General features: G+C 39.3%; 2 protein-coding genes across 4 annotated transcripts; both read right to left on the bottom strand.

Moving 5' to 3' along the window:
• Positions 1-39: 39 nt before the first annotated feature.
• Positions 40-13,726, bottom strand: esr1 (estrogen receptor 1). Of its 3 annotated transcripts, XM_074614952.1 has the most exons (10): positions 13,573-13,726; positions 12,530-12,955; positions 11,393-11,619; positions 10,452-10,568; positions 9,685-9,866; positions 9,435-9,588; positions 5,624-5,762; positions 4,418-4,551; positions 3,549-3,732; positions 40-1,974 (listed from the first exon to the last, which is right to left on the bottom strand). In XM_074614952.1, the coding sequence occupies exons 1-10, from the start codon at positions 13,581-13,583 to the stop codon at positions 1,674-1,676; spliced, it is 1,875 nt and encodes a 624-aa protein (XP_074471053.1). In that variant the 5' UTR covers positions 13,584-13,726; the 3' UTR covers positions 40-1,673. The 3 variants fall into 3 exon arrangements, with proteins under 3 accessions (XP_074471053.1, XP_074471056.1, XP_074471055.1); XM_074614954.1 differs by lacking the exon at positions 13,573-13,726 and having other exon boundaries at positions 1,834-1,974; positions 4,404-4,551; positions 12,530-13,538; XM_074614955.1 differs by lacking the exons at positions 4,418-4,551; positions 13,573-13,726 and having other exon boundaries at positions 1,716-1,974; positions 12,530-13,538.
• Positions 13,727-15,373: 1,647 nt separating this feature from the next.
• On the bottom strand, positions 15,374-20,457 carry armt1 (acidic residue methyltransferase 1). Its single transcript, XM_074614958.1, has 5 exons — positions 20,136-20,457; positions 19,651-19,756; positions 18,808-19,049; positions 17,535-17,700; positions 15,374-17,062 (listed from the first exon to the last, which is right to left on the bottom strand). Exons 1-5 carry the CDS (start codon positions 20,195-20,197, stop codon positions 16,274-16,276), a joined length of 1,365 nt encoding a protein of 454 aa, XP_074471059.1. The 5' UTR covers positions 20,198-20,457; the 3' UTR covers positions 15,374-16,273.
• Positions 20,458-21,436: the final 979 nt, after the last annotated feature.

Here is a 21,436-nt window from a genome sequence, read left to right as displayed (position 1 = left end):
TGGTTTACAAACTCAGGATAAACACAGTGATAAACAATATTTTCCCAATGAATGTTTTTATTTGAATGCACAGTAAACAAATGACAGTCAGTTCAGGTTTGACTGGATTTACACTTAACAGCTCGAGGCTTTTCATCAATCAATCAATCAATCAATCAATCAGTACTACTAGTATAGTATGCGGTTTCGAATGCAGTCTCCTCTTGGTGCAACAACAACTTTGCTCTGTGTTGCAAATGCAACATGCACATACAGTAAGTTCCTTTTGCTGAATTTCTACACAGGAAACACCTGATCATGTCTGTATTGGCTTTTAATTACCAAGATTTTGAGCCCAGCAGAGCTTCCAACACGCTTGAGCGATGAGTTGTGTTATTTATCATGATTGAAATGTTGCTTTGCTGCAGCTTGGCTCCAACAGTCCAGTCCAACCAATCACCGATGATAATCCAATAATATTTACATTTTATTATTATTATGCAAAGAAACTGGAAACTAATGAAGCGGTTGAAAAACGTTGCACTGGCGTCTTACTGTGCTGATTAGCTAAAAGAAACACCTGTGAAACCACTGCAATTAAGTCAGCAGGTGCGCCAAGGCTTCAAAATAAGAGCACAAGCTTCAAAATAAAAGCACAAAAATATATGGGCTCAGTTCTCAAAAACAGCTCCGACAATGTCCATTTCAGATATCTTTTAAACAAATGGATACAATTTCGTACATTTATTAAAAAATGATATGTTTACACGATACTTTTTTTTTTTTTTTTGGAGGTGTGTAAATCCAGCCAAACTCAACATGTTATCACTGAATTAGTGGATGAACAATAACCAGTTGTAGCGTTGAAGAGTTTGAAATGTTGAACAACTGCATCAAGACAAAAATCTATGCATAAAATCAGCTTGGAGCCGCTCACAGCTCTGTCTCTCTGCCACACACACACACACACATACACACACATATTTAAGACATGACAAATTCAGAAAAAACTTTGGTGCAAGTAAGCATTAAGACCCAACCGACTACACACAAAAAGCTGTGGATAGATTAGACTTTTCCCAACAATAAACTTCCTTCATTATGTCTAGGATTTGCTTGTGCAATTTTTAGCTATTTAAAAATTCAACAGATATATCCTAGGCCACTGTTCATTTCACAATTTCATCATTGACATCATTTTCTTCCCAAATATATTAAAGGTTAAAATTGTGTGTGCGGAAAACACAATACCTGATGTTTTTACTTTAACAATGTGTGAATTTAAACACAAAATAAATTACACAATAATTTGAATCAGTTTTGTGTAATATGTAAAGTAAAAATAATGCCCAATAGCCCCTTAAACCCCAGAGAAAGTGCACTTTGGTTGAGGCGAATAAAAAGAAAAATGATCTGCTCGTCATTATATATGACACCTGCTGTAAAGCTGTTAGAGACTGACTCAAAATCACAGATTATGAAAGGCAGCATAAAAGATTAAATGCATTGACGCTCATATTGTAGTGAATTGATGTAGTGCAAAGGAAAAAACAACAGCTACAAAATCACTTAATTTATAAATAATTATCTCATGAAATGAATTCAAATACAACCTTTATACTTTATTCCCAAACACCTCTCATTCTGCACAACACACATCTACAACCTTCAGATGTTGCTTGCTGTGCTCTGTCTCATAGGATGTGGGTGCAGTCAGAACGGGACCCACCGTACTGCAGGACTGTGGGGGCTCTGCCAGGGCTCTCATAGCTGACTCGGGGTCCTGAACTGGAACCACCTGAGGCGCCGCCACTGCTGCTGCTGTTGTTATTGTTGCTGATGGTGAAGGGAGGCTCTCCATCAACCTGGGACCAGGGCTGACCTGGTCTGTCTGGACGCTGGATGCGGTGAGCGTCTAGCATCTCGAGCAGCAGGTCGTACAGAGGCACTTTGTTCTTGCACTTCATGCTGTAGAGATGCTCCATGCCTTTGTTGCTGCAGGAAGTGTAAACAAAAGGGAGATGAGGAATTAGACTGAGTTTATGAATCAGTCAGTTAATGAGAAAAGCTACAGAATGTTTTCTACATCCCTGAAGGCTCTTTTCAATTTTATAATTCCATCTGTTAATACCTTCTTCTTTTTAGCCCTTCAGTTGCTTTTTATTCAGTTATTTATTATTCAGGTTTTGCCCTACTCTCTTCGAAGGATTATCCTCCTAAGCAATTTATATTTAATAAGGCTAGAGTTTTTCTGTATTTTTTTCCTGTCCATAAATCAACTGTGTTAGGGGGTCTCTAAATGCTTTCTGATTTCTCTACCATGTCTGTATCACTTAGCACCAGGCCCATTTGTTCCTACAAAAGATGGAAATCTTTTACAAATACATGGTTTAATTTTTTTTTGAAGTCATAATATAGTGAGTCGAAAAAAAAGTCATAGTATATCATGTTGAAAGAAATGTCGAAAAAACTTAAAAAAGTCAGATGTATGTCAAAAAAATCATAGTATAGTATGTTGGGGAAAAAAAGTCATAGTATAGTATGTCGAAAAATTTTTTAAAAAGTCATAGTATAGTATGTAGAAAAAAACTTCAAAAAAGTCATAGTATAATATGTCTAAATTGTATTTAAAGTCATAGTATAGTATGTAGAATTTAAAAAAAAAAGTCATAGTACAGTATGTCGAAAAAGTCACAGGATAGTATGTCGAAAAAATTCAGTCATAGTATAGTACGTCAAAATATGCGAAAAAGTCATAGTATAGTATGTCAAAAAAAATCTTAGTATAGTATGTCAAAAAAAAAGTCATAGTATAGCATGTCGAAATAAATGCAAAAAAAGTCATAGCATAGCATGTCGAAAAAAATGTGAAAAAGTCTTAGTATAGTATGTCAAAAAAGTCATAGGATAGTATGTTGAAAAAATTAAAAAGTCATATTATAGTAGTTTGTCGAAAAAAAAGTCAAAGTATAGTATGTCAAAAAAAGTCATAGTATACTATGTCGAAAAAAAAGTCATAGTATACTATGTCGAAAAAAAAGTCATAGTATAGTATGTCGAAAAAGTTAACAAAGTCATAGTATAGTATGTTAAAAAAGTTAACAAAGTCATAGTATAGTATGTTAAAAAAGGACATTAAAAAAGTCTTATTGTAGTATGTGGAAAAAATGACATGAAAAACAGTCATAGTATAGTATGTTGAAATGTCATGAAAAAATGTAATGTCGAAAAATGTCATAATTCATAAAAAATAGTCGTAATATAATACGTCATAAAAAGTCATAGTACAGTATGTCGAAAAATGTCATGAAAAAAAGACAGTATAGTATGTCGAAAGGTTTCATGAAAAAAATGTAGTACTAGTACTACTACTAGTATAGTATGTCATAAAAAAATCATTAAAAAGTCAGTATAGTAAATAAACCCTTTTAAAGCATTTATCTTTTAAGCTCCTACCACCTCAAAGAACCAATGCAGCTTACTGAAGCATGATTCTTAGCAGAACATGTTGAAAAGGAAAGACTTTTAATACGGTAAAAACAAAAGAGACATTTTTAATTGAATTTCACCTCATGTGCCTGATGTGGGAGAGCAGGAGGAGCAGCTGGGCCTGTCGTCTGGACTGCTGCTGAACCGAGCACCCTGATTGGCTGATATGATGTATGAGAGCGTCTGTGATGGTGTCGAGCATGCTCTGCACTGCCACGGTGTCGTGGAGGGGCTCCATTGTGCCGGTGCAGAAAGAGAAGGCACCTTACAGAGGAATACAAGCTTACTGTAAATTTGTCAAGCTAATGGACCTTTATGATCTTAAACAGAAACTTCAGTAGGAGTAATATACCTCATATCTCACTCAACTTGCAACAGATTTAAGCTAAAAACAAAAAACAATAACTTCATAAAAGATCTGACTCACACATGCACATAAGAGCAGAGCATTAATTGCAGATGCAGTATTGCCCACACAGCAATCAAACGTTCATCCGGCTCTAGCAGCTGTGCCAGTTGTGTCATCCCGCTGGTATTTAGTCTACTCAGTTACCCATATAGAATATCTCAATCTCCGGGACAAACACAGCCCTCTGTGCTTCCTCATGTTGTCATGGGAACAGTTATCAGGGCATATTGAGGGCCTTTTGAGGGTACAGGCCTCTCAAGAACAGTCTGTTCGCCTAATGTGCCTGAGTAGCGTTCAGAGTTACACCTCTGTGGGTGTAATTTGGCATTATTCAATATTTACTCTCCAGAACAAAAACGTAAACCTGCAACAAAGTGGTGTGGAATTAAAAAATTAAGCTAGAGAGCTTTTGTTTTTATTAGAGAAGTGTCTCTGCTGCCCACGGTCAGTGTTTCCAGGCATCAGTTGACGCTCGGTTTTACTGAAAATGTTTCACAAGAAGGTGACTAAAACAGCAAACACTCACACATGTGGCCTCACCAGAGTTGAGCAAGATGATAGCTTTGAGACAGACAAACTCCTCGGGTTTGAGTTTGAGCAAGCGGAAGCGGGAAGCAGTAGCCAGCAGCATGTCAAAGATCTCAGCCATGCCTTCGACACAGTCGCCTTCGTTCCTGGAGAGCAGAATGAAAGAAAACATGACATGGAGGATTTTTTATTTTTTATTTTAGAGTTTTGAATTTCTCTTTTCTTTTGCATTTAAAATTCTGAAAGTCACACAAAAACAGAGTCCAAGTTCTGACCTGCAGTGCACCATCAGCAGAAAAAAACTAAAACCTGACATCATCTGCGACCATTAAACTATCCAAAGAGTGGCCAGATAAACAACTAATGGACCAAATCACTGTAACGCTCCATTTGTCAGCACAGTTGAAAAGTGACGGAAAGATGGATAATAACCAGTGCTTAGAGTGCAAGATAGACTTGGACAGCACAGAGCCAAGGGAATTTGTCAACCTTGACCTACAGCATTTTAGTCATCATGTCCATTTGGTGAGGACACTCATACGGGGACCAGGTTTTAGAGATAATACACTGTAATACACTTTGGAATCAAATAGGACCATCAGACACATCAGAGTAAAAGCTCTGTCTCTCTGTCTCTGCCTGCATGCCTCCTTCATTCCTCTGTCTGTCTGCATGCCTCCCTCATCCCTCTCTCTGTCTCCACCTCCCTCTCTTTCTAGATAGATACTGTGGTGAGTCCAGCTTGTTTACTTTGAACACGGGGGGAAATGGAGGGAACAGGCTGTGCCTGCAAAGCAGAAATCCATGTCTGCATCTCTATTTTTTTTGTCCTCTCTGTTCATCATTTAGCTCCCTCTCTTCCGCCTCCTCTCCCTCCATCGTTCTTCCTTTTCCATCATTCCTTGCATTGAGTCTTTGATTAAATCTCTGTCCTGGTTGCCGGCTCAGCACTGTAATGATGAGGGGGTATTTCAGGTGAGAGAGAAGCTGCTCTCCTCTCCGTGGGGGGCATGTAATTAGTCTTTCAATCTACGGCGGGCGTGTTGGAGTGGCACAATGGCTGGCAAGGTGTGAAATGGAAAATCTACAATGCTGATATGTCACTCTTAAGACCTGTGTGAGAGTGAGAGATTGAGAAATAGGGAGGAAAAGCAGGTGACAGAGAGATGAAAAAGTAGGTGCATGTCACAGAGACGTCAGGCGAGTATTCCTGGCTACCTGTCCAGTATGAGGTCCTGTGCGAAGATGAGTTTGCCGGGGCAGTGGATGGACCTCCAGATGAGTCCGATCATCAGCACCTCCAGCCATGAGCTCTCCAGCAGCTGCACCTGGTCATGGAGGCCCAGCTGCAGGAAACCTAGAAAAACACACACATACGAAGTGAAATCTAACAAGCATTTTTGTGAAAGGACCAATGTGATCCACGCCCAGAGTAGATTTAGCATGGTTAAATGTTTTCTGTGCACCTTCATCCCACTCATAACAATAGAAACATGCATGCCCTTGTTTCCTGGCAGGGAATGGCTACTTAAATGAAACCATCTGTAATCTCTCTGCTGTCTTACGAAGCCTTATCGCTGGCACTCAGCTGTCTCAATTCATATGTAATTACAGACAATTCACTCCCATTGTCCCCCTCTGTAACCTGTTTGGGACCCCTTGCAATTAAAACTGTGTGCCTTTGGGCTTTTAGTGACGCATAAGGTTGTAATACCTCAAAATCAGGATTTACTCACTTAGGGAGCTTGTTGGTGTGTGTGTGTGCGTGAGTGTGTGTGCATGCATGCAAAAGGGTGATGTGTCCCATACTGCGTTTAGGCTCTATGGGGTGCCAGCAGATTGGCCAAACAATCCTCTCAAAGGTGATGACTGTAATAACCATCGCTGTAATGACTCTGCATTTGTGTGTGTGTGTGTGTGTGTCCATGTGTACCTCCACTGTAAAAGGTCTCCCATCACCTTGCTGTTGCCTAAGCAGTCAAATAGATCAACAATCAAGGGCCACAACCTCTGTCACACAGTACATGTGTACATTTGAATGTTTCAGAAAGATAGTGGGCCTCATCCACCAACTGAGAAAAACAAGAATTTTCTTCTTGAAACCCATTTAGGACATTCTGTTATTTTCTTATTTGGGATTTGTTCTGGGATTTGGTAAGAACAAAATCGACACACACTCAAGAGCACACTTACAACCATTTGAGAGCTGACGTGTCTATGCAAAATAATTGCTTATTGGGTTTTCTTCAAATCTACAGTTGTATAATATAGGATTTAAATCACAATAATAGTTTTTTTTTATCATTTATGCATCATTGTCTTTTAAAATAAACACTGCAACACTAAACGAGTAATAGCATCCCATGCATCTTTTTTGTGTTATTTTATATCCACAACCATAGGCTGTACACATTCAAATACTTTTTTCCCAAAGATGATTTCTATCATTTTAGGTAGTTTTTATCGCGCTGATTTATGTTCCAGTGTTAATTTTTCTGATAAGTTTGGTTTTAATTAGTTATTTGATGCTATAAAAAGGGGGTGAGATGTCATGATTCGCGGCTGTGAGTCTCTTTCGCTGACAAACTGCAGCCGTGCTCGGCTCGCGATTGTTTGGGCAGGTGACCTCGATACTGCGGCTCCACCGCCCGATCGCTACAGTGCAGACTCTGGCTCCAAATGACATCAAAATCTCAAAATGACGGCTCCAATATCCCGGATATTTTGGCTTCACTTCAGGCTACACTTTCTCTCACTGTACGTGAGAGAAAGTGGAGACACGTTGTCCATCTTTATAAACAGCCTCTCTATGTCCACTACTGATGCTACTAAATATGACCGCTCATTTGGCGTTCACTTCCTGCAGAAGTACCTCCACTTCAGAACTATTGAAGTATTTTTTTTTACGTTTGGAGTCCGGTGCTCCACCCTTCGTTCGGGTGTTTAATTTCCGTGTGTGCACACGGCCCTGCAGTCTCATTTCCTTTTAAGACGATTGGCAGGGCGTTTACTTATGCTGATTACAATCAACTGGCACAGACCTTCAATTTACGAGGACAATGGGATTCATCAGTATAATAACACAGGTATGAACAATTCTGTGGTTAAGGAACATGTCATGGATGTGACGTAGACTTTTCTAAGGACCTTCCTCAAAAACAAATTTAGGAAAAAAAGAGGCCCACTCTTTCCAAGCTATTGAAAATATGTCCCAATTTGGACATTGTCATGTCATGGTGCTCCAGCAGAGCTGACTCACATGTTTTGTACCGAGCAAAAGAATTTTATTAAACTGGAAGTCCTAGCTCAAAGACCTGATGATGTCAATGAGCATTGAGAACATATAGTTTGTGCTGAGAGGCTGTAATTTCACCTGGAATCCTACGATCCAAGACTTTTATAATCTTAATAGTCTTCCTGTGACTTAGTTTGTCAGTAGTTATTTGTTATGTCTTCAGTAACTGTATGACTATATTATTTAATGGGCAATTTTTTTTTTATTATTTTGTGGATAGCAACAGACAGCAGTGTCTCTGGAGGGTAGGAGGGCTTGTGGTAGTGGGACAAAGAGGCCTGTTAAATAAAATACATACTGTATATCATTAATGTTTTTTCTGGATTCAATATAACTTTGAGTTTGTTCAATAAACATATATTTTTTTTAAATAATTAATTAATAAATTGACTGAGAAAATATCACATGCATGAAAGCAAATGAGTTTCACCATCTACATAGAAGTTGCTGCTATTCTGACCGGTCAACACGACATTACAACAAGCCTGACATACAGAAGTCAGACTTTAACAAAAACATTTTTATTGCTGATTATTTGACTTCATGCATTCAGTTTTAGGGCAGTTGTACAAGATTGTCTTTTTCCCACAACACTCAGACATAATCTGTTAGACATTATTTCTTACAAGTTATTTGCTCTAATGTAAAAACGTGGTTTGGAAAGGATAGTTCGTTCATTTTGGACAGCGATAAAAGGTGCATAACAAACTGCATTAATTCCCTACAGACCACATTACAGACAGGATATGTTTGATATTAATGGCCCATGAATGTCAACAGACTTCTGGTAAGTCTCAAGAGAGTCTTAATAATTCCAGTTAGTTGTAGGCTTTTGCTCCAAAACAGAGTTAAGGCCAGAATATGAATATGAAAGCCAAAGCTCAACATCTCGTAAAGTAACTGTCTCTAATCTGTCACTCTGTCAACAGCTGTTTGTTGTCAGTCTGTTACAGTAACTTTGTATTAGGGTGAGCAGAATCTTTTAATTTACATGGTTGTAATCTTTAAAAATAATTATCCTGAAAAATGGGTCTGAAAATACACTGCCTTATAAAGTCAATATAAGAGGGGTTTGTACCGCTGAAAAAGAATTAAGGGCGCTTTCACAAGCAATAGTCTGCTTGACTAGTCCAAATCACAGTGAAATTGATCATTTTGGTTCGTTTTCTACTTAGACTGGTTCGGTTTAAAGTGGACCAAATGAATTTGCTGAGGGGCGAGTACAAAGAGCAAATTGAGAGCCGCCACTTCTATGCAGGGAATCGCCGACTTAGATATATTGCCGTCCAAGTGTTTTCACTTTGACTCTGCACTGATCTACAGTACGTATGAATCCCTTCTTCTGCGGTTTATTTCAAACCACTTTTTAAACGTCACTATTTTTGTGGACTTTATTTAGCTCATTCTGTATGTTCTCTTCGGCCCACATGTCAAGCAAACATCAGACTTCTGCAGAAGTCCAGGTCAGACCTCTCCCACTCATGTTAACCTGTCGTTTCCCTGTGCCCATCTCATCAAGTGCCCGCACAGGCAGCCTGCGTTTTGGTCCGACCACCTTTCAAAAGTGGTCTCGGACCGGTTGTTTTGGTCCGCACCGAAGTACAATTACTGCTTTCACAACTGCCCAAACGAACCGTACCAGAGTTTGATTAAAATGGACTAAATGTTGGTTTGTGAGTGCCCTTTGAGTATTTAATGGTGGTCTGACTACCTACTAGCCACACTAAGCAGTACCTGGAAGCTTCTTGGCCCAGGCAATCATGTGGACCAGCTCCTTATCGGCCATGCTGGTGAGCAGGGTCATCATGGTGACCTCGGTGTAGGGTCGGCTCAGCTTCTGACGAGAGCACAGTATTGGGGGCTCGGCACACTGGAGCAGAAGGAGCACCTGGGGAAGTAGCAGAGAAACAGAAAAAAATTAAACCAGAAAAATATAATGGATGATAGATAATTGATGGATTGATGTTTCTACATGAATAAGCACCTGGTCAGGAGGCATGCCAGCCAGCAATGATTTTCCTCCTCCACCACAAGCACTGCTGCGTTTCCTCCCATCCTGGGGGGGCACTGTCCTGTGCTCCTGGTCCTTAGAGGCCTTGTCTCTGTCATTGGTTCCAGTCCGTCGTTTGTCACGCCGCAAAACACCCCCGCGGTCCTTGCGCATACCTTAAACACACAGCAGGGTTTTAATACAAAATAACATGCAGATACACAGAAAAAAAACATAAACACACATAAACCCATCAGGCTTTTTTCTCGACCACGCTCACACGACTTAATATCCTGTTTTTACCACAAAGTCCAGCAGTACAGATTATATGGATGCCTGTGTAATTCAAGAAATATGAAAACAAAATAAGGGTGTGTTTTAATCAGTAGTTGTACTCCTTAAGAGGAAATCACTTCAAGGTCATGTTAAAGTTAGACGCAAGCTTATCTTGCATCCACCAGCTCTCTCATATTTGTGCAGATCCTCTTGACAACAAGCCATGGTTGATAAATGGCAATAGTTTTGAAATTTGTTAAGAATTGGGCAACCAAATTATCTTATTTTGATGACATAAAAACAATATACAGAAAAGCTAAATTGTGAAAAAACAAATCATCAGAGTTATTAAACAATTTAAAAGTTAAAACAACAGGACAACCAACCATAACACAACTGAATTTAGTAATAGACAGCAAATATCAAAAAAGAACATTATGTAAAATAAATAAGGGATTGGTCTTGTAGGTGGTGTTTCTACCCACCTCCTTTCATCATGCCAACTTCGTAACACTTCCTAAGACGGCAAGCCTGGCAGCTCTTCCTCCGATTCCTGTCAATAGTACACTGATTGGTTGCTGGGCACATATAGTCATTGTGACCTGAAATGGAAGAAAATCTATTACTTCAAACCCCCCACTCCAGTGTTCAGTTCAGATGTATGTTGTTTAGTAGCCAGGAACACTCTATTCCTTTTTTAAATGGATCTGAGATGGAGAAAATTAAAACATGGCGTCTTGGCCCTGTCATTGCCATGGAGACTATTGGTTTCTTTATGACCAGTCTTCCGTTGTAAGACTTATCAATATACCGAAGCATCATATCACAAACATTACTGAGCCACTAAAAGGAGATGACGTTTTTATCTGCACACAGAGTCAGCAGTACATGGAGGTTGTACACCATGTTGTACGAAAGACATGAGACGCAAACAGAGAGGAAATGGTTAAAACATGTGACTGAAAATAAAAACAAACGTGAAATTTAAATTCTACTCCCTTAACTTAAAATCTCTGTTTCACAACGTCACAATTTATGACATATTTTCCCTCTTTTTCTCCTTTATCAAGCTCCAGTTTGACTGCTTATTTCCCTGTTGAGGTTACAGACAGTTCACTTCAGAGCCATGAGCCTGCTAAGCAGCTGGCGCACTAAATCAACATCCTTAAACATTCAAACTTTCATTTTCTCTGTTGTGGATGTTTTTTAGATTCCCAGATATGCCTGATTAAACCACACTAAATTGTCATTTGTTGACAGACAGCAAAACTATTTTTTATGGGACACAGTGCTCCATTTATGAAGTTGATATTGTACTGTTAATTACAGATAGAGTAAAAAAAATTTATTTAAGTCTGATCATTTCTTAGACATGATATATCACAAACAGGTGACATTTGAGAATTACATCCATTAGATTACCTACCCTGGATGCTCCTCTTAAAGAAGGCCTTGCAGCCCTCACAGGACCACACCCCATAGTGGTACCCAGAGGCATAGTCACTGCACACGGCACAGAAACGCGTCTCTTTGGCCATCTCAAACCCCCCGGCCCCGGCTCCAGCCCCTGACTCCCCCACACTGTATGACTCGTCGCTGGTGCCGCACTGGTCCTCTCTGGAAACGGACTGCTGACTGGATGGGATACTGGACCTGCCACAGGACGTGGATTTCAGCTCAGTTAAATTATCTCATAAATCTTCATAAAAATAATGACAGATGAAATAATAGATACGATAGCTTTCTTGCCATAAAATAAAGCTGGACATTTTGTCAAAAATTGCTCAATAAATGTCTTTTATCATAAAAAGTTAGAGCCGGTAACTACTTATTTACAATTCTAACATTTACCACACCAACTTTAATTTGACAGTGGCAGAGACAAAAGCAGAGCACTTTTTTCCACCTGAGTTAGGAAGTACGTGTGCTTCTGTTGTTCTTACGTATTGTTCCTACCTCAAGGTCTTTGACAAAGTCCTTAATCTCTGGAATTAGAAACCAGGGCAAAGCTTGATCCTTTCTATGGAGATAGTGTCAATGTTTTGTATAAAGCAAAAGATCAAAAAAACAATGCAGTTATATAATTATGTTTTGTTTTTAACTGCATTGTTAGGACTGTACTGAATGCCATAATATGTGAGTGAAAGATATTAAATCTAGTTATGTGGCAAAATGCCACACAACCACTCAATAGGAAACTGAATTATTATGAACAAGATTAAACAAAATGAGAATTTATTTCTTCATGGATATTATTCTTTAACTTTGTATTCACATTATAATGGAGTAGGCAAAAAAACACACAGGAGAGACAAATCTGACTCTGATGTCTATTGATTTTTTGATTGCACTTCACCTTTCAGTTAAATAATCACTAAAGCACAACTGACCAAACAATCACATTCAAGCAGAGGTAATGGACAACAATCCAGCAACTTCACTTAATGGTTCAGCAGTGATTCACACTTGTTGATGAAAATGTCTATAAAAATAACTTTTTTCCAAGCACACAACAAACACTTTTTCTCCACTCTGGTAATAAAGAGAAATTGTATTATCTCACCTGTAGACGGGTGTTGAGGTGGTTTCCAAATAGTGGTGGCTGGGTGGGTGCATAAAGGGGCTGAGTCGGGGGCTGGAGGGCACGAACACAAGAGGACTGCTAGGCCCACTACCCAGGGACTGAAGGCTGCCACCTGAGGGTGGTCCGTGGGAGTCCAGAGGAGCAGAGTAGTAGCCAGCAGTGGAGTGGCTGTAAAGAGGAGTCGGGGCAGGGGTGGGGGCGGCATAGTCGTATGTCCCTTCCAGGAAGTCCACAGTGGCTACCCCTCCGGACCCCCGGCTCTCTTCGGGGTACATGTCACTGAAGGGGGCACGCGGTGGAGGCGAGGGACGTTGCGAGGAGAGGGTCTCCAGTTCTGAGAAGGCTGGGCTGATCCTGGGTCTGAGTGCTGGTCCACAAGGCTGCTTGCTCTGCGTCAGGCTCTGCCTGAGCAACATCACAGCACAACAGCACTGATATGCAACATGATTTAGACTTGCACTTCCATTTGCTAGGAGGGGGAGTGGAGATGAGTGCTGCTCTCTCTCTCTCTCTCTACCTCTCTCTGTCTCCCTTGCCTTTTTTCCAATAAAGCCCTTCAGGCAACTTGAAACGTCCACTATTCTTCCAGTCCCTTTGCCCTATCTGCCTTAAGCTTCCGCCTACCAAGCTAAAAGAAAAAAAACATCCAAAACGACTCCTCCCTAGTTGGAGGGATAAAGAAAGAGGAAGATGGACTGATTCCCAAATAACTTCCCTGTCCTCTCTCTCACTCCACTATTTTCTTCCAACTTCACCTAATTCTTGCATTGAAAGGCTTTTGCTGGTTGCAGCTGGCACCCAGAGAAAAAACATCTGTAAACTGGCACTAAGCTGTTTAATGTATCACATACTCAGAAAGCTACCAGCATGACGTATGAGAGGTCTATTTGTAGCCAGATTATTGAATACACCTGAGACTCTGCAGTTAATCAAATCACTGTGGAAATGAGAAACATTAGGACAATGGTTTTAAACAATGGTGGCTAAATGAAAGCCAAAATCTACCATGATACACTACTCACCTCTCACACATGAATCATCCTCTATCTGCTCTGCAACACTGGGACTATTTGAACCTCGTCTCTCCCTCTCCGTTTGCCTCTCTCCTCTCGCTGACGCTCAGAAATCTAGCTGGGCTCATTGGAAACAATGGTAACAGTGGAAAGGTCAAAAAAAAAGAGGATAAACAAATTAAAGATGCAGCCAAATCGATAACTAAACCACGGTGTGTTTTAGTGCCAGGTCACCATAACACAGCAAACAGAGCAGGAGGTCAAATCTCATTCCAACAGCCAATAATTACACAATCAATCCCAAATGAAGGGATTGATGGTTATTTTAATCAGATGCTGCATGACCTAAATTAAATATTTTAAGAAGCATTACCAAGATATTTACAGAAATAAAAAAAAGTGACATTTCATTGAAAGGAGGATGCCATATATTATAGGACCACAATATGGACAAGTTAATCATTACTTTACCAGGTCAAGTCACAGATTAAATAGAACATTTAAACAAATCAGAGCAAAGGGGCAGGGTATTTATGTAAATAAAGATCTAAAGAAATCAATGTTCCAAAAGTTCCAGGTTCCTTGCATGTTTTGGGACCAGGCGTCAAGGTAAAAAAAACAACCTTGCGAGCTGAAACACTTCTAAGAAATCAAGAATAACAAACTATAAATGGAGGGATTATTTTCCAATATGCATGGCAAGTGTAAAATAAAAGAAGTTAAAACAGGAGTTCAAAGTAGAAATAATAATTTAGTGCACACATTTGCAAGAGGTTATTTTCAAATGATCAATTTCAGAATTCAGAACCAATGATGATGATAAAAAATAATCAAATAATAAAAAATAAAAGCAGTTACAACAGGAGTTTAATGTAGAAATAATTATTTAGTGCACACATTTGCAAGAGGTCAATTTCATAACTAATACCCAATGATAGAAATGATAAAAATCATCATATAATTTGGGTTAAAATAGACTTATTTCTACATAAAACTGTCAGCTGACACTAGTCAATAATGCAAGAAATTCATAAAGATAAAAAGTATCCCAAGCAGCAGCCTCCCCCAGAGGACAACCTGAACATTTGGCACAAGGACTTCATTTTCCCTTCTCTGCGCAACATCTTTCTTGAGTAAACAGCCCAATTTTCAGGACATGTCAGGTCAAGTGGAAAACAAGTAGCCCTGATGATACATATTTTTTTAGCATTTCCCCTGGAATAAAATGAAGACCTGGGTTATATTAGAAAACAGGAAAATGAAGGGTTAGAAATGAAACAGCTAAAATCACCTAAATGGCTCAAGATAGGCTGCTTCCTGCTGTAATTGACTTAATTTTCATGACAGACCACTTTTACAGCATGTCAGCAGCCTAAATGATGCCAATCAGTTTTTGCAGCTCATTCTGGAATTGTAATGCACATGTTGCAGCATTTCCAGCTGTTATGTTGGCTGTTTTTCTAGGTCCACACTGACCTGGGGTACATGAAAGGTCAACAGCTATAGTTAGTTATAAAATATCAATGAAAAATGTCACAAAACTGGTGAAAATTTAAGATATCAACTGATGAATTATCTGTGCACAGATGCATTTGCTCACAATTTTAGGTGAATTGGTTCACAATATTTGGCTGAAAATTGCATGTAAATAAAATACTGTTGCTGCACTTGAACAACGTTGACTGATCCATAAACCATCTGGATTCATACACTAGATAAAAAAATGCAATTGGCTAGATAATGCTGATAAAGATTACCCCCATCTTCCATATATAATGCTTGTTAAGTAAGACAGCGGGAAAAAAGACCAGTCAGTGCAGTTCTTTATTAAATCAAACCCCTTAATGAAAATGATATGATTTCCCCCAGGCAGCAATGAGAAGAATCCAGTTAACATCACCTCCGAGGTACTGACGGTGTGAATTTAGATGACATAACATTGTGCACAGAGACATCCACTTTCATCAATGAAGATATGGAGGTCTGGGTTGCCATTTTAAACAAAACAAGGACACGTTGTCACTGTTATTGTTACACCACCCCAATAACAGTCTACCGTCTTTCAAACTGAGCAAAACAGTTATCAAATGATGTTAAAATCTGCCTTAGCTGAATTGAAATGTCTGTCTGCATGTTTTGATTGTATTGATGCATGCATATCAATGACACCGAGTGCAACAGTAAGACAACCTGAGCTAAGCTAAATGAAAACAAAAATATCTATATATTACATTTATCATCATTCTCCTCAACTGCATGCAAAAAGAAAAGTATTGCTGCTCCAGGACAAAGATTTATAAAGTCCAATTCTTACTCAATAATTGTTAATAGCATCTACATTAACCTGTAAACATTATGACTTAATACATTGTGCACAACACAAGCTATTTGCGATAGAAAGCAACCTTGATTTGTTACCTCAGAGGATAAATGTGTCACCGTAAACAGTTGTTCAAATCATGAGAAAACATTTAGATCTAAAAGTGCTAACATTTTAAGTACGACATGGTACAAATATGTTGTGAAAATAACTTAAATATCTCTGTTACTGTGCATTTCTATATCAAACATGACGAAGTGCTAACTGACGATGAGGAACAAATACACAATTTAACAACCGTGGGTAACTTAATGGTCGTATGGCTTAAAGGTAACTCCTTCTCATTGTGATGTTCTAATGAATCCACGTCTTCCCAATGAGATCCTAAGGTCAGTCTTTCTGTTCTGACTTTGAGCCGTAGAATTGAATGACAGCGTATTTGCCGCTGGTCATCCAGTCTGGATCTTGGGAGCTGAGCGTCTCCCCTTGGCCCGGCTGCAGACCGACCTGAACGTTGGCCTTGAGAGTCCTCAGGCTACATAGTGGCGCAGGCCCAAAACCTCGTAGCGCAGTATCGAAGCCCACTGTGTGATCCCAGTCCCTGTCCCCCGTCAGCTTTCTGTAGTTGAGATCACCTTTAAACAGCACCAGGTCTGCCCCCTGCAGGGTTGCGTACAGGTCAGGAGCATCAGCTGCCATGTCAGAGAACTCATGGGGCTGTGTCCAGAAAGGATGATCATGATAGGTCCACACGCCTTCCTTCAGGTGGCTCTTCCACTGGACACCACACTTTGACATCCATCTGTGATTGGCCGCCATGGTCTGCCGGATGGTCCACTGAAAATCGTTAGCTGTGACATCAGAGACAAACCACGGGATGCATTTGCCGTGAAAATGGACCTCGTGGGCAAGGCCGGAGGAAACCAGGAAATCTGCTAAGACCAAGTCAGTGAATAACTCAAAGCCAGCATTGTCTAGAACAATATCCACTCTCACAGCAGTGGCTTTCTCTGATTGTCCTGGCCTTTGGGCAGAAATAAGAGTTGACCACACCATGTTGGAGTCATTCACCAAGATGAAGGGTTGTAGGCTGTTGAGGGAATCTATTGGACTGGTCTTCTGGGAGTTGTCTTGGCCAGCAGAGATAGACAGATCACACTTGTTTCCCCACAGCGAAACCTAGGAAGTGTCAAATAAAAAAGTTAAACCTGAACCAATAGAGTGCTACAGGAATGAGTCCTAAAACCCAGATATGAATTAGCATTTCAGCATTTCCGGTTCCCTCGTCTGGAAGTCAATGGTTTTTTGAATGGGTTTTTAGTTAAGACGCCTGAAATAAGGTCTGTGGTTAACACAAGCTTAAGAGATTTTAACGTTTTGTTCTACGACATAAAATACGTCAGTAAATATCCCACTTGTGAATTTTGGTTAAAACATTAAAGTTGCAGGCTGTTAAAAGCTAAAATCTTTTATAGAGCCAAGGGGAACTGCAGAATCGGGTAATAAGTATCTGTGGGTTAATCAATATGAAAAACTTGCTCACATGACATATCATCATTTGAACCACAGTTGATATGAAAATATTGATTAGTACGGCTTTAACTTCACTCACTTGATAATCTTGTATTGAGCTGGTATAGTAGACACTAACCTGTAACAGTTTGATAAAATGCTCAAACAGCTGATTCTTGGAGAGTTCCTTCATGTTCTTGTTGATGCCCCCGAAGTATGTACACAAGGCCATTATAGCCTGCTGAGACTCAAAAAAGCTCTGAGTCTTTGCCTCATTAAAGACGTCATAGTCACTGATGGGAGGACTGAAATAAAAGCACAGATAAAATCATGACTAGGGAACTAGGAGTACTAGAACACAATATAAAGAAACAGGAAAAGCTGTATTTACTGTACTTCTCCTAAGGCTACAATATTCCAATATTTACTTTTTTTTATCATTAAGCCAACATTGTAATTTTAATGTTGTAATAATATCCCTTATCATTTCTTTCAATAATGAGAATAATGACACTCAGTTTTGCTGTCTAAAGTAACAATATGCTGTGTCAGATTTTTCCGAGGATGATTTCTGAACAACTGAGAGAGAAAACAAAAATTGACAGCTTAAGTTTTGAAGTGGGGTTGTATGAGGTACTTATGAAAAGTAGGTGTATTACCTACAGCAGATTGCGGTCGGCACGCCCCCAGCATCAAGAAACAGACAGGAGCGACAGCACCATAGCAAAGCAATACAGTGCTGTGGATGGGGACGGCAGAAAAATGCATTTTAGCTACCTAAAATAAAGGCTCAACTAAAAAAAATGATATCTGTTTGAGCATACTCTATGTTTAGAATATTTTCCAACGGCGAATTGAACTTAAAGTGAAATGTATCTATACTGTTTTTATCATCTGAGACTGCTGGCTTTGGAGAGAGCATGGAGAAGTTTCACTTTCAGTTCAGTTCCCCGTCGGAAAGGAGAAGGAAAGGGCTGTCTGACAGCAAGATAAAGCAGTGAAACTATTCTAAATATAGCGTACACTTAAACAGATATAGAATTTTTAGGCGAGTCTTTCTTTAAGGTGGCTAAAATAGTTTTTTCCGCCATTCCCGTCCACAGCACTTTATACAGTAGCTTTGCTCCGGTGCAAGTGCTCCTTTCTGTTTCTTGATGCTGGGGCACGCCGACTGTTATCTACATTAAGTACTACACCTACTATGGATAAGTACCTCATATATCCCCATTTCAAAACAACTTAACTATCCCTTTAAATTCAAATTGTTATGTATTCCAATGTGACTAGCGTCATATCAAAAGGCAAAGAAAAACAAATATAGTGATATATCGCATAGCCCAAAAAGCCCATATAATCAAAAGCAGGAAATAGGGGAGCAATAGTTCCAATAAAAAGATTCAAACGCTTCTCACTTGAGCCAGAGGGCCTCCTGTACCCTGCGGTACATGTAGCACTCCACATAAAGCCATGGAGACTTGAACCAGCTGACGGACTCCTCGTCTCCATGCAGTTTCTGTTGTCTCTGCAGGTACTGGTTCCAGTACTCTGTGTCTTGCAGCTCGTCTGTCAGTGCTAGTACTGGCTTATCAGTTTGCAGCTCATTCCTCATCTTAGACAGCAAACCTATTGTTTGCTTCTCTGCCTCGATACCCTCCTGTATGAAAATAAAGAGGAAACGCATGCAAGACCAAATTCAAGTTTTCAAATGAGTTTCATAATCCCGGATATAGTTAAAGGTCCCATATTGTAAAAAGTGACATTTTCATGGCTTTTATATTATAAAGCAGGTTTAAGTTATATATAAATACTGTGAAAGTATTGAAACACTTAATCCACAGAGAAATACACACAGCCCGTATTCAGAAACTGAGCTTTTGAAACATTTGTGATGTCACAAATCTACAATATTTAGACCATTTCAAAGTTTTAAAAAAGTAAACATTCTAAATGTGTCCCAGTTTATTTCCTGTTGCAGTGTATGTGAATGACATCAGCTGACAGGAAGGAAACATGGACCCAAGCTGTTGCCTAGCAACGCAACTCTGTTGCAATTCCACTGAAATACACTAAAACGGAGCGTTTCAGACGCAGGGTAAATACAAGTATATTCAAGCAGACAGCATGAGGAAAATAAAGTTTTTTTTAAACATTGAAGTATGCAAACCTTTTTCTAGTAGACCCCAAAATACAAGTATGAACCTGAAAATGAGCATAATATGTCCCCTTTAAAGAAAACAATCAATAACATTACTTACCTCTCCATATTCTTCAAAAAACTTGTTCTTGTTGCGATGTATTGTATCTATAACTTTAGTCAAGATGGTTGGCAATCTGTCTCTCACAGTCAAATAGGCAAATGACCTGCAGAGAAACATAAATAAACATTGATGTTACACTTCCTCTTCCTACAGCAGGTTGTGCACTAGTAAGCTAGCAAGCTAATTCACCTAGCAAGATGTAAAGTTAACATTAACCTTTGCAGGCATTTCGACTGTAAACATGTTACTTCCTGCTATAACGAAGCCGTCAACAAACAACAGATATATGAAGTCATTTGCTCTCATGTTTAACGTTACAGTTATTACCAACGTGGTGTATTTCTGTTAGCAATAAGCTAATGCTACTGCTGGTCTGAACACGACAGTCCTGACGCATGTAGCCCTTTAGATACAGCAGTTAGTAGCCACATTATTATTTAACATGGTGACAAAGTTGTTCGTTTAGCTTGTCAACAACATACCCGACCACTTTAGCAGACAGTGAAGGAGGGACTCCGTCCACAGGTCGATCAGACGCCATCATGTTGACAGAGTGGAGACGGTTCAAATTCAAACTTTATCGATACAATGTCCAGGACAGGAACAAAGTTTACTAGAGGACTTGAACGCGACGTGTAACGTTTATATTTTTCTGTGGACGTTATGTGGTAAAAGCAGATTGCATCAAGCTTGAAGTCCTCTGTTTCTTGTAACAAATATTACACATTTTAATATGTATTTCCTGGTTCACTGCAAGGCCTATTGAAAGAGGTTGGAGCATGGGTATTGGAGTATAAGCGTAAGACACATGCGCAGTACAATCTCAGCTGCGCTCGCCGAAATTGAGCCAATAGCAACGCACGACCGAACCTCCAGTTACCCAGGGTCTGAAATTAAAGGTCCCATATTATGCTCATTTTCAGATTCATACTTGTATTTTGTGTTTCTACTAGAACATGTTTACATGCTGTAATGTTCAAACAAACCTTTATTTTCCTCATACTGTCTGCTTGAATATACCTGTATTTACCCTCTGTCTGAAACGCTCCGTTTTAGCGCATTTTTGATGGAATTGCAACAGAATTGCGTTGCTAGGCAACAGCTTGGGTCCATGTGTACTTCCTGTCAGCTGATGACATTCACATACACTGCAACCAGGAAATAGACTTGGACACGTTTAGAATGTTTACGTTTAAAATTGTGTCAAGGGTCTAAATATTGTATATTCGTGACATCACAAATGGGCAGAAATCCTGACAGCTTGTTTCAAATGCAGAGTTTCTGAATACGGGCTGTGTGTGTTTCCCTGTGGATTGAGTGTTTCGATACTTTCACAGTATTTATATAGGACTTAAGCCTGCTTTATAATAAAAAAAACATGAAAATCTCACTTTTTTATAATATGGGACTTCAAGTTTTTTCCCCACATGCCACTTTGGCAGGTCACTGAACATTTCTACTAGCCACAAAATTTTTATGTCTGCCACTTCTGAAATCTATGTAGAACGATTTAGACTTGTGAACACTAGGACTGTGTATTAGCAAAAATCTGGCGATATGATATGTATCATGATACAAGGGTTACGATTCAATATATTGCGATAACATTGCGGTCCTGTAAGCAAGGCAATATATTGATTTTTTAAAATCTAATTTTAGGAAAACGGTTATAGTATAAAAAATATACCGCCATATGCATTAAATCTGAATAAAAACAATATTTTTTAAAACTTTTTTATGCAATCAGAATAGTAGGATCTGCATTTGCATTTCTCTTTGCAAA

This window comes from Sebastes fasciatus, chromosome 18 (genome assembly GCF_043250625.1).
Source record: "Sebastes fasciatus isolate fSebFas1 chromosome 18, fSebFas1.pri, whole genome shotgun sequence".
Taxonomy (NCBI): Eukaryota; Metazoa; Chordata; class Actinopteri; order Perciformes; family Sebastidae; genus Sebastes; species Sebastes fasciatus.
This window is presented reverse-complemented; position numbering and strand designations above follow the sequence as displayed.